The sequence below is a fragment of the Rana temporaria genome, chromosome 2 (assembly GCF_905171775.1).
Source record: "Rana temporaria chromosome 2, aRanTem1.1, whole genome shotgun sequence".
Taxonomy (NCBI): domain Eukaryota; kingdom Metazoa; phylum Chordata; class Amphibia; order Anura; family Ranidae; genus Rana; species Rana temporaria.
In genome coordinates this window covers 255181174-255195010 of record NC_053490.1, presented here as the reverse complement: position 1 = coordinate 255195010, position 13837 = coordinate 255181174, and the positions used below count along the sequence as shown (strand labels likewise).

Genomic DNA, 13837 nt, shown 5'->3' with positions numbered 1-13837 from the left:
ACTGACATGGGAAAATGACAAATTGCTGTTCATACATTGTATGAACATACGATCGGTCATTTCCCTCCCTGACAGGCCTGGGAGCTATGTGTTTACACACACAGCTCCCGGTTCTCGCTCTGTAACGAGCGATCGCGGGTGCCCGGCGGTGATCGCGACTGCCGGGCGACTGTGCCCCTATTGGCTGCTGGGAGAGGTGACGTATAGCTACGTGTTCTCGCCCAGCAGAGCAGACCTGCCGCCGTATAATGCGGCGGCTGGTCGGCAAGCAGTTAAATTAAAATGGAAAGTTCACATTGACATCAGTTGTCTACGCAGGGGTTCTTTCGCGTTAATATAAACAGTCAAACAAAAATACAGAACCACCTGGCTCGCTTGTTGGCAGTACTGCCACTCTTCTTACCCTCCCCCCTCTTGTCCACTGGTCACACTGTCTTTACTGGTACACTTGGCTCTCTTAGCCTTTAGTCTCAGAACCCTGCTGCACGGCCCAGTCCTTGCCTCTGGATAGGAGTTCTCCTGACACCCTGAAAGGGGCCAATCTGGCACCTGGAAAGAGACCTCCTGTCTTTAGGCTGGAGCACCTCTCACCCCTGGGTGAGACCCTCTGTCCCTGGGCTGCTGACTGGAGCACCTCTGACCCCTGGGTGAGACCTCCTATCTCTTAGCTCCTGGCTGGGGCTCCTCTGATTCCTGGGTGAGCCCTTCTGTCTCCCAAACTGGGAGCTGTTTCCAAATTAAGAGCTCTGAGCTAACCTCAGGTTTGAGTATATAATGACCTTGCACACACCTCTGTACTCAGACAGGCACCTGGTAAAATCTGGACACAGGATTGTAGGGTCCAATCCAGAACTACTGAATCTGGAGAAAAACAAAAACACAGCTTTCTATGCTCAGAAACAATAGTCCAAGAGCGTGGTGGAATATAGCATATTTTAAAAAGTAATTGGATGAACAAGTGTATCCTAGGTGTCACTGTATACAGATCTTCCCATGTATTCATGAGGTTACAATGGATTTGTGAAAAAGGTGGGAGGATAATTTACAACAATGCCCAAGGAATATGATTGTCTTCAGTGATGATTCGTCCTTAAGGGGTGCAAGGGCGCCGCCCCCTCTCTCCTGCCACCTCTCTCTCACCATAGAGAGAGAGAATCTATCTATGGTCGCCTGCGTTTTTTTTTTGGAAGCACCTGATTAGGCTCTAATAGGCGTCCAAAATGATTATTGCCGCCTGGGTTGGTTTTGTGCATGAGTGGTGACATCATCATGTTGCGTGCATCGTACTCTAATGCCCTGTACACACGATCAGTTCGTCTGATGAAAACGGTCTGATGGATTTTTCCATCAGTTATTGGATGAAGCTGACTGATGATTAGTCGTGCCTACACACCATCAGTTAAAAAAACGATCGTGTCAGAACGCAGTGACGTAAAACACAACGACGTGCTGAAAAAAATTAAGTTCAATGCTTCCAATCATGCGTCGACTTGATTCTGAGCATGTGTGGATTTTTAACTGATGGACGTGCCTACAGACGATTGTTTTTTTTCTATAGGTTTTTTATCCATCAGATAATTTTAAAACAAGTTCCTAGTTTTTTGACTGATGGATACAAAACCGATGGGGCCCACACACGATAGGTTAGTCTGATGAAAACGGTCCATCAGACCGTTTTCATCAGACGAACTGATCGTGTGTACGCAGCATTACAGTGTGCATAATGACGTCATAATGCCGCCATGACGGCACGTTGTTATGATGCCAACCTTGCCATATTCAGAGAATATGCATTATATAAACACTGAAAAAGCAACCAACAATCATTTGCCTCTGATGCAGCAGGCATTAAACAGAATTGGTTTCAGGACAGAGCCCTGGGGAACCCCACTTATAACTCCAAATCATTTAAAAGATGCCGTTATTTATCACCATCCTCTAGACCTGCCTCTGCAACCAGTTTTTTATTCCAGTACATACGCTATTGTAAACGCCAACAGACCTCAATTTGTGGTATAATGCCGCGTACACACGATCATTTTTCGGCATGAAAAAAAACGTTGTTTTTCAGCATGTCCAAAAAAAACACGTTTTTCCAACTTCATAATTAAAAACGATGTTGCCCACACACCAGCGCGATGACGTACACCACGTACGACGGCACTCTAAAGGGGAAGTTCTATTCGCCTTTGGGCTGCTTTTAGCTGATTCCTTGTTAGTAAAAGACGATTTGCGCTTTTTTGTCTGTTACAGCGTGAGGAATGTGCTTACTCCATTATAAATGGTAGTTTTACCTGAAAGAACGCTCCCGTCTCATAACTTGCTTCTGGGCATGTGCAGGTTTAAAACATAGTTTTTGCCCACACACGATCATTTTTAACAACACAGAAAACGACTTTTTAAAAAAACGACGTGAAAAAATGCAGCATGTTCGAATTTTTTTTTGTCGTTTTTCAGAAGCCGAAAAACGATGTGAAGCCCACACACGATCATTTTAAATGACGTTTTTAAAAACGTTGTTTTTTTTCATGCCGAAAAATGATCGTGTGTACACGGCATAGGTGTTTATGGGGTACCAGGTCAAATACTTAGATAAATAATATATAGATGGGTGGATTAGAATATGAAACATATGATACATTCCAAGAACTTTATTGTGGAATCCACTGGTTGCACATAAAACTTTCACACTGGGTCGCTTTGCAGGCGCTATAACGCTAAAAATAGCACCTGCAAAGTGACCTGAAACAGCCGCTGCTGTGTCTCCAGTGTGCTAACAGGACGGTAAAAAAAGTCCTGCTAGCAGCATCTTTGGACCGGTGAAGGAGCAGTGTGTATACCGCTACTGCCCATTGAAATCAATGGGCACCGCGGCAGAGGCGCTTTGCGGTGCTTTTAACCCTTTCTCTGCCGCTAGCGGGGGTAAAAGCGCCCCGCTAGTGACCGAACAGCGCCGCAAAATTGATGGTAAAGCATGGCTAAAAATTCTGGCGCTTTACCACTGACGCCACCCTCGCCCCAGTGTGAAAGGGGCCTAAGAGCATTTTTTTTTGCCAAGGGGACTGCCAGCGTGCATGAACCCTTAAGTTGTATGCGACCTCTTCTGGTAATATAAGCTGCTGAGTTGCACAGGATGAAAATGTATTACACACAGGTAAAGTAGTTTTGGTATTTAAAACAGAATCCCACTCTCTTAATTAACAATGATTAATACTCATGCTGCTAGCATTAATAAATACTGTATATAGGAATCTATATTATAGTTACTTCTTGTTTTCCCGACAGATGGGAGGTGGGGGGGATTTCTCAGAGAAGCAGACCCTCCTGCCTGAGCTAAATGTAGATGGATTCAGGGAAGTAAATGCTACATGAATCATCTGCCTATACTCAAGATGGCCACGACCAGTATTGCTATGGGGGTTTTTTCAAAGTGATTTCTCATTAAATTAAAGCATGGAGACATATTGTAGATGGATGGGTGAGATTGCTTTGAATATAAAACATTAATTAATTAATTGTGGTTTGTGGTGCTCAGATTCAGTGTAAATTTGTTTTACCTACCACCCCTGTAGTGATCGAGCAGCTTATAAATTAGGGGCCAGATTCACAAAAGGGATACTACGGCGTTTCTCCTGATACCCTGTCGTATCTCTGTTTCTATCTATGCGACTGATTCATAGAACCAGTTACGCATAGATATCCCTAAGATCCGACAGGTGTAATTGTTTTACACTGTCGGATCTTAGGATGCAGTACCGCGGCCGCCGCTGGGGGGAGTTCGCGTCGTAAACCAGCGTCGGGTATGCAAATTAGGAGTTACGGCGGATCCCCGACGGATTTTCGCGTTCGCTACGTCGCCGCTAGTCTAGTTTCCCGTCGTAAAGTTAGTCGTCGTTTTAGGTGCCCTAACTTTAGTCAGCAAACGTATTGCTGTCTAAAGTATGGCCGTCGTTCCCGCGTCTAAATTTAAAATTTAACGTTGTTTGCGTAACACGTCCGGGAATACTGAAGTACGCTACGCGCGTCGCCGTTCGAAAATATGACGTCACGATACGTTACGCCGCCGCGATTCTACGTGAATCTGGCCCTAGATCTTTATTGACAACAGGCTAGCCCTGTGAGTAAGACATTGTAATCTGAAAAGTGTTAGCTTTCTGCTGTATACTGGATCACTTGATTTTTAATAAAAAACATAAAAATGTGCAAGTCTTAAATGCGTTCATTGATGCTTGCAGAGAATTGCAGCTAGACATGTGCAGAATGAAAAAAATTGTTTTTTTTTTCTTTTGGTTATTTACAAAAACTATTTTAGTTATACTTGTTTTATTAGTTGAATTTGTTTTTGGAATAAGTTTTGCTTCATTTTTTCAATTCTGAATCTATTCAAATTTTTGGAATTCAAATTCGGATCGATTCAAAACGTTTTCGAATCAATTTTGAATAGTTTTCAAATTCGAAAAGTTTTCGAATACGAATAGTTTTCTAATTCAAATTATTTTTTAATTCTAATGGATTTCAAATTCAATATTTTTTTGAATTCGAAAAGTTTTTGAAGTCAAATCGTTTTCTAATTTCCAAAGAAAATAAAATAGATTTGAAAATAAAAAATAGAAAAAGATTGAATAGAATAGAATATAACAGAAAATTATATAATAATAATAATAATAATAATAATAATAATAATAATATAATAGAGTAAAACAGAACAAAATAGAATTGATAATAAAAGAACATAATAGAATGAAATAGAATAGAATAGAATAGAAAAGAATATACATAAATAAATAATAGAATAAAATAGAAAGATTATAACTATTTTCTGAAATTCAAATAGAATAGAAAATAATAGAATTAAAAAAAATAATAGAATAGAATAGAAATAATATAACTATTTTCCAAAATTCAAATAGAATCAATTCAAATTTGAATAGAATAGAAAATAACACAATAATATATATATAAAAAAAACACAGAATAGAATGAATATAAGCATCTTCCTATTCTAATCTGTTGTTTTCTATTCTATTCAAATTCAAATTGATTCTCTTTGAATATTGGGAAATGGCTATATTCTTTCTATTCAAATCTATTGTTTTTTTTAATTATAATCTTTTTTATTGTTTATTCTATTATTTTATTTTCTATTATATTCCTTTCTATTCTATTCTATTCTATTTTATTTTCAAATTCAAATTTATTCTTTTTAAAATTAAAATTTCAGAAAATGGTTATATTTTTTCTATTCTATTCTGTTTTTTTCTTTACTTTTCTGTTATTTTCTATTATATTTTAATCTATTATTTTCGATTTTATTAAAATTTGAATTGATTCTATTTTAATTTTGGGGAAAGGTTGTATTCTTTCTATTCTATTCCATTGTTTTTTTTAACCCTATGCTTTTCTATTCTGTTCTTTTTTTATTCTTTTTTTTTTATATATTCTTTATTTTACATTTTTCACCTTTACATTGTCTTGAACTCAGTTTAGTATCATTACACCCAATATAAACAGTTTTCTATTGCTGTGTTTCTTACATTTCCAAGAACTGTTATTCCTTTCTATCCCATTTCATCCTATCGTATCGTCCCCTTACTCGGGTTCTCCCCTGGTTCAAAATCTCACATCCCCCCCTCCCCCCCTTGCCCCCAAGCTCTTCTTCCGGGCTTAGAGAAAAAGAAAAAGAAAAAAAAAAACAACAAAAACAAAAACAAAAAAAATTTCCTCTCTCTCTCTCCTTTCCCCCTCCTCCCACACCCCGTCATCCCTCCCTAGTCCTCTCCCCGCTCCCATCTCACATAGGGTTCCCATGTCTCCCTCACTATCTCCTCCCTCTCCCCTAGAGATGCCGTAAGGTTCTCCATGCATTGCATTTCCTTAATTTTAGCTAACCATTGTGCCTTACTTGGATAGCATGTGCTCTTCCAAAGTATCGGGATACACGATCTAGCTGTAACCACTAAATGTCTCACAAGAGATTTTTTGTATTTCTCTATTGACATAGGTATGTCTAATAGCAGATAAGTCGCCGGTTCCTCTCCTAGTGCTGTCTCCATTATTTCTTCTATCACTTCAGCTACCATTTTCCAGAAATCTTTAACCCCCTCACAGTTCCAGAAAGTATGTAAGAGTGTTCCCTCTTCTTTTTGACATCGCCAGCAGGTATTTGACACCTGACACCTTTTTTTATTCTTTACATATGTATTTGAATTCAAATTTATTCTATTTGAAATTTGAATTTCAGAAGATGGTTATATTATTTCTATGTTATTATATTCTATTTGTTTCTACTATATTCTAGTCTATTCTGTTCTTTTATTTTCTATACTATTTTGATCTGTTTTACTCTTTTATATCTCATTCTTTTATTTTATTTTATGTTATATTATTTTCTAGTCTATTTATTTTCTATTCTTTTCCTTTATTTTCTATTCTATTTAATTCTCTTTGGAAATTCAAAAATGTTACAAATTCGAAAACGATTTGAATTCAAAAAGTATTCGAAACAATTCAAAACTATTAGAATTTGAATTTCATTAGAATTTGAATTTCGTACAAATATTGTTTTCCTTATTTCGGATTCGTTTAAATTCGGTACTGTTGTAATTCGGAATTTTGGAACAAAACGAACCGCATATGTCTAATTCAAGCCACTTCTGTAATATCTTACCCAAGCCCCAGGTATGTGTAGAGGTATGGACTACAGTCATTGGGCTGGAGGAAGCAAGCACTGGACTTCAAAAGTAATGATCTCACAGTAGCTATGCTCCATTGAGATCTTCAAGTTCATATCCACAGATCCATGGATAGAGCTACACAAAGTTCAGAGAATTTCAGGGGGAAATTTCATGTCACACCTGTAAAACAGGTGTAACTTGAAACTCTTTCTCAAAGGTGGACTATGTTGTTAACCTTTTCACTGTCAGGGTCATTTTTTGCATTATTTGCACTCATGTTTCTCAGTCTTAACCTCTTGACCACTGGGCACCAAAACCCCCTTCCTAACCAGATACATTTTCGGCTTTTGGTGCTCTCACAATTTGAATGGCAATTACTCAGTCATACAACATTGTACCCATATAAAATCTTTGTCCTTTTTTTTTTCCACATAAATAGAACTTTCTTTTAGAGGTATTTAATCACCATTGGGTTTTTTATTTTTTGCTCTATAAAAGAAAAAAGACTGAAAATTCTGTAAAAAAAATAAATAATTTTTCTCGTTTCTGTTATAAAATTTAGAAAATTAGTAATGTTTCTTCATAAATTTTGGCTAAAATTTATACTGCTACATATCTTTGGTAACAATAAGTACAAATTGGTGGATATTATTTGGTCTTTGTGAAATTTATAGAGTCCACAAGCTATGGTGCCAATATCTGAAAATTGATCACACCTGAAGTACTGACGGCCTATCTTATTTCTTGAGACCCTAACATGCCAGAAAAGTACAAATACCGTATTTATCGGCGTATACCGCGCACTATTTTGCCCTGAAAATCAGGGCAAAATCGTGGGTGCGCGATATACGCGATACCCGCTTTCCCGCCACGAGTTTGAATACTGCGCGGGCATATACCAAGCGCAGTACACTCGTGAATCTTCGGGCAGTCTCGGCGCCTCTCGCACTGACGTCCTGTACGTACAGGACGTCAGCGCAACAGTTGCCGAGCCTGCCCGAAGATTCACGAGTGTACTGCGCTCGGTATATGCCGGCTCAGTATTCAAACTCGTGGCGGGAAGGACGCGAGGACGCCGCAGAAGGACGCCGGACCCGACGAAGAGGACACCGGACCCCCCGAAGGGGACACCGGACCCGCCGCAGAAGGACGCCGGACACGCCGAAGAGGACACCCGAAGCTGCAGAAGGACGCCGGACCTGACGAGGCCGCCGATGGACGCCGCGCAAGACACCAAAACTGTAAGTACAAAAAAACAAAAAAACGTTTTTTCCACAGGATTGGGGGCCACTTCAGGGGTGCGCGGTATACGCGGGAGCGCGTTATACCGCGATAAATACGGTACCCACCAAATGACCCCTTTTTGGAAAGAAGACATTCCAAGGTATTTAGAAAGAGGCATGGTGAGTTTTTTGAAGTTGTCATATTTTTCCCACAATTCTTTGCAAAATCAAGATTTTTTTCCCTTTTTTTTTTTTCTTTCACAAAATTGTCATATTAGCGGGTTATTTCTCACACAGAGCATATGCATACCACAAATTACACCCCGAAACACATTCTGCTATTTCTCCCGAGTATGGCGATACCACATGTGTGGGACTTTTACACAGCGTGGCCACATACAGAGGCCCAACATGCAGGGAGCACCTTCAGGCGTTCTGGAGCACACAGGCCAATTCTGACATTTCTCTCCAACAAAAATCATCATTTATTTGCTAGAAAATTACATAGAACCCCAAAACATTATATATGCTTTTTTAGCAAAGACCCTAGAGAATACAATGGCGTTCATTACAACTTTTTATTTCGCACGGTATTTGCGCATCAATTTTTCGACTGCGTTTAAAAAAAACTGTTTTGTGCTTAAAAAAAAAAAAAAAAAAAAGTAAAGTTAGCCCAATTTTTTTGCATAATATGAAAGATGAAGTTACGCAGAGTAAATATATACCCAACATGTCACCCTTCAAAATTGCACACGCTCGTGGAATGGCGCCAAACTTCACTACTTAAAAATTCCCATAGGCTACGCATTAAATACTTTTACTGGTTACATGTTTTTAGTTACAGAGGAGGTCTAGGGCCAAAATCATTGCTCTCGCTCTAACGTTCGCAGCGATACCTCACATGTGTGGTTTGAACACCGTTTTCATATGTGGGCGGGACTTACGTATGCGTTTGCTTCTGTATGCGAGCACACGGGGACAGGGGCAGGTTAAAAAAAAAACGTATTGTTCATTTTACTTTATTTATTTTAGTTTGACACTTTTTTCCCCAAAAATACATTTTTTGATCACTTTTATTCCTATTATAAGGAATGTAAGCATCCCTTGTAATAGGAATATAGCATGACAGGTCCTCTTTACTGTGAGATATGGGGTCAATAAGACCCCACATCTCACCTCTAGGCTGGGAAGCCTGAAATAAAAAATAAAAAAAATGATCCTGGCTTCGATTGTAGCGGTGAGTCGGTAGAAACACTGGAGGGGGGGGGACGTTTGTGGGGTATTGCGGAGGATTGCAGGGTATTGCAGAGTATTGCACAGGGTATTGCAGAGTATTGCACAGGGTATTGCGGTGTATTACACAGGGTATTGCGGAGTATTGCACAGGGCATTGTTTAGTATTGCACAGGGTATTGCAGAGTATTGCACAGGGTATTGCAGAGTATTGCACAGTGTATTGCAGAGTATTGCACAGGGTATTGCAGTGTATTGTACAGAGTATTGCGGTGTATTGCACAGGGTATTGCAGAGTATTGCACAGGGTATTGCAGAGTATTGCACAGGGTATTGCACATGGTATTGCAGGGTATTGCACAGGGTGTTGCAGAGTATTGCACAGGGTGTTGCAGAGTATTGCACAGTGTATTGCAGTGTATTGGACAGGGTATTGCGGTGTATTGCACAGGGTATTGCAGAGTATTGCACAGGGTATTGCAGAGTATTGCACAGGGCATTGCAGAGTATTGCACAGGGCATTGCAGAGTATTGCACAGGGCATTGCAGAGTATTGCACAGGGCATTGCAGAGTATTGCACAGGGCATTGCAGAGTATTGCACAGGGCATTGCAGAGTATTGCACAGGGCATTGCACAGGGTATTGCACAGGGCATTGCAGAGTATTGCACAGGGCATTGCAGAGTATTGCACAGGGTATTGCACAGGGCATTGCAGAGTATTGCACAGGGTATTGCAGAGGTTATTGCAGAGTATTGCACAGGGATGGCTGAACATGGAGGGATGGATGGCTGGATCTGTGACTGCAATTGTCACAGATCCAGCCCACAGCACTGCAGCTGCATCCGATCCCTCCCCCTCTCCTCTCACACTGTAGCGATCGGTACAGAGAGGGGAGGGAGGAACCGGCATCATCAGATGACGCCGGTTTGTTTAGAAGTGATCACTCCGTCATTTGACAGAGCGATCACGTGGTAAACGGCCGCTATCAGTGGCAATTTACTGTGATCCATGATGCGCCGGGTCTTCTAGACCTGGCGGTCACGGATGATTCTGGGAGCGGGCCCCAGGGGCAAGATTCTGGGAGGACGCCCATAGACGTCCTCCCAGAATAACTCGACCGCGCTGTAGACATATTTTGTCTATAGCGCGGTCGTCAAGTGATTAAAGGGGTTGTAAAGGTAATTTTTTTTTCCCTAAATAGCTTCCTTTACCTTAGTGCAGTCCTCCTTCACTTACCTCATTCTTCGATATTGCTTTTAAATGTCCTTATTTCTTTTGAGAAATCCTTCCTTCCTGTTCTTCTGTCTGTAACTACACACAGTAATGCGAGGCATTCTCCCTGGTGTGGAGAAAGCCTCTTGAGGGGGAGGGGGAGAGCAGGAGTGTCAGGATGCCCACTAACACACAGCTCCTTTCTCTATCTGCAAAGTAGAGAGTGTCCTGACTTGCCTGCTCGCCCCCTCCCCCCTCAAGAGGCTTTTTCCACACCAGGGAGAAAGCCTCACATTACGGTGTGTAGTTACAGACAGAACAGGAATTGAGGATTTCTCAGAAGAAATAAGGACATTTTAAAAGAAAAATGGAAGAATGAGGTAAGTGAAGGAGGACTGCACTAAGGTAAAGGAAGCTATTTAGGATTTTTTTTTTTTACCTTTACAACCCCTTTAAGATTACATAAGACCCCAAACATTATGGGCTGGATTCACCTAGAATGGTGTATCTTTGTGCGGGCGTAACGTATCCTATTTACGTTACGCCTCCGCAACTTTGACAGGCAAGTGCCGTATTCTCAAACGTGGTAAATGTGGGCATGTGTTATGTAAATTTTATGTGACCCCACGTAAATGACGCTTTTTACGAAAGGCGCATGTGCCGTCCGTGAAAGTATCCCAGTGCGCATGCTCCAAATTAACCCACAAGAAGCCAATGCTTTCGACGTGAACGTAAATGACGCCCAGCCCTATTTGCGAACGACTTATGCAAACGACGTAAAATTTTCAAAATTTGACGCGGGAACGACGTCCATACTTAACATTGGTACTCTGCATCTACGCCTCATATAGCAGGGGTAACTTTACGCCGGGAAAAGACTAACGTAAACGGCGTATCTGTACTGCGTCGGCCGGGCGTACGTTCGTGAATTTGCGTATCTAGCTGATTTACATATTTCTAGGCGTAAATCAGCGTACACGCCCCTAGCGACCAGCGTAAATATGCAGTTAAGATACGATGGCGTAAGAGACTTACGCCGGTCGGATCTAATACAAATCTATGCGTAACTGATTCTAAGAATCAGGCGCATAGATACGACGGCTCAGACTCAGAGTTACGACAGCGTATCTGGAGATACGCCGGCGTAACTCGTTTGAGAATCCGGGCCTATATATTTTCTGAAAGCAGATATCCTAGAGAATAAAACTATGCTAGTTCCAATTTTTTTTATGTCATGCAATATTAGCGCAATAGCTTATGAAACACAAAATATTAGTAAAGAATACACCTAAATTACTTAAAGGGCACATAAACGCAATATATTACCAAACTTTTTGGTATAAATATGAAAGACGAGGTTGTGCTGAGTAAACAGATATCCAACATGTAAAGCCTTAAATTGTGTGTGCCCATGAAATGGTGGCCATCTTCAGTATCTATATTTTCCTTAGGCAATGCTTTAAAAGCCCCTACAGGTCATTAGTTTGTTAAGTGAAAAAAATGGGTTTAGAATTATTATCACTCCAGTGTATATGATGATATGTAATATGGTTATCGCAATCAATGTTTTTATGTGTAGACAGGCACAATGAATGCATTTACATTAGTCCAAGCGTGTGTTTGTCGGTGGGAGGGGGGGGGGCTTGGGGGAAAAAATTTGGGGAAGAATTACATTTTTTTCCCCTTGGTACAATAGAACGTCCCCCCCCCCCCCCCCCCCCCCCCCCCCCCCCCCCATGGCAGTGTCCAGATTTTCATGCCTTTTTTGATCGTAGTAAATGTGTTGGCTCTAAAAATTTGCAGAATTTAACATAATTTGCCCCCTATAGACTTCAATAGAATTTGCCCCTAAATTCCTGTTTCTCTGAGTTTTAAATACAATTGAGCTTGCATTGAACCTCAGCAGGACCCAAAAGATTGCAGCTATCATTGTAGTAGTGGTGACTAGTACATTGATTTGCAGCTTCCCCAGTGGACCATCAGATATGAGTAATGCATACTTACATTGTGCCAAGCTAAATCAATGTAAATATGCTATAGAAATAATTCCTGGAGTTCAGCTTTAATGATTATACTTACAAAAAATTGAACCCTTAAAAATCTGAATACCACAAGCAGTAATATTATATTATTTGAAGTCATGTCTTACCACAGGTATGGCCAATACAAACTGCTCCTTTGCTTCATTACAGAATCCATAAGGTACCAGTTGGCGGAACAATCTGTTAATTCTGCGAGGTTTTTCTGATAGAGGAGAGGTCTCATTGGCTTCCTCCTTGAGTCTTTTCATAGTTTTTGGAAATTCTCACTGATAGATTTAAAATGCTGTAGATCTCTTATACTAAAGAATTCAGTGAAAGGTGAATTGTGCACTGACACACTGATAAGGCTTAGCCTGGAGAGGTGAAGTGTGGGAGAATTCATCTCTGCTTGTTTCACAGACTACACTCAATGGGAGGAGAACATACTGTAACCTGATCACCAAGCAATGCATATCAGTGATCTATCAGTGATCTCTCTATGGGAAAAATAGAAAGCGGTTGGTGGGCAACTACATTTTTATCTAGGCATGGGTGTATTGCTAAAAAAATAAAATTAGTTACAATTAGTTGAAACTGAAGAGTAGTAAAAAATAAATAAAATAAAAAAGACCTTTTAGCACATTATGTTTAGACCTCAAAAATTCTTCTTTTGATTGAATATACTAATATAGGGAAGAGTTGACACATCAAATTACAAATAGATGGCTAAAATTAGTGTTATATTTTTATCCCAAGATGTTATAGCACCTTAGCAGAAGAATCGTTGCCTAAAACATGTTGGCCATAGTAGTGGGACTTGTTTTTTATTATCTATTTTCTGAAAGTGACCTAAGGCAATGTACTTCTTCTGTGAAGTGAAATGTTCTTTTGTTAGTTGTAGGAATAGCAAATGTCATTCAACAAAGTACTGAGCTTTTGTGCACAATACATTTGAATCACTGATTAAAACATGGAAAATAGACTTTTTAAAGAAGTTATTATACGAACAGAATTTTTTTTTTTGCAATTTTAAATCCAGATCAACCTGAATGTATCTGAAGTTAAGTATACTAGTTTAGGATATTCTTGTCTACTTTTATTGTCATTTTCAACAGTAGATGCAGAAAGTAAAAACTTTAAATAGTAATGTAGCACTACCCCCGGAGGAGCTGCTGGTTTGTTTTGGGTGGCACGTTACCTTGTGGCTCCTCTGCCGTCCTAGGGGTGTACAGTGCATATAGCAGTAACGGAATGTCCACGACAGGTGTCTTTTCTGTGCTCTTTATTACCCAGCCGGGTAAAAACAGTTACTTGTGGTGAAAGGTAGAGTTGAAAGGAGAAGGAGAACAGCAGATTCAGGCGTAGTATAGGGAAACAGTCCTGCTCCCACGTGTAACACTTCTTGCGCCACTCCTGCCTGAGTGGACTTAGTGTAACTGGTAGCCACAGCATCACTCAAACTTTGTGGGAA

At 40.2% G+C, this 13837-nt stretch overlaps 1 protein-coding gene across 1 annotated transcript in view; it reads right to left on the bottom strand.

The window, feature by feature from the left end:
* The window catches only part of LOC120926665 (multidrug and toxin extrusion protein 2-like), a 217659-nt gene extending 204869 nt beyond the window's left edge, over positions 1-12790 (bottom strand). Inside the window, exon 1 of the mRNA XM_040336789.1 lies at positions 12495-12790. Within this exon, the coding sequence (XP_040192723.1) occupies positions 12495-12635 (141 nt within the window). The 5' untranslated portion in view covers positions 12636-12790. The remainder of the gene's footprint in view (positions 1-12494) is intronic.
* Between the last annotated feature and the right edge of the window lie 1047 nt (positions 12791-13837).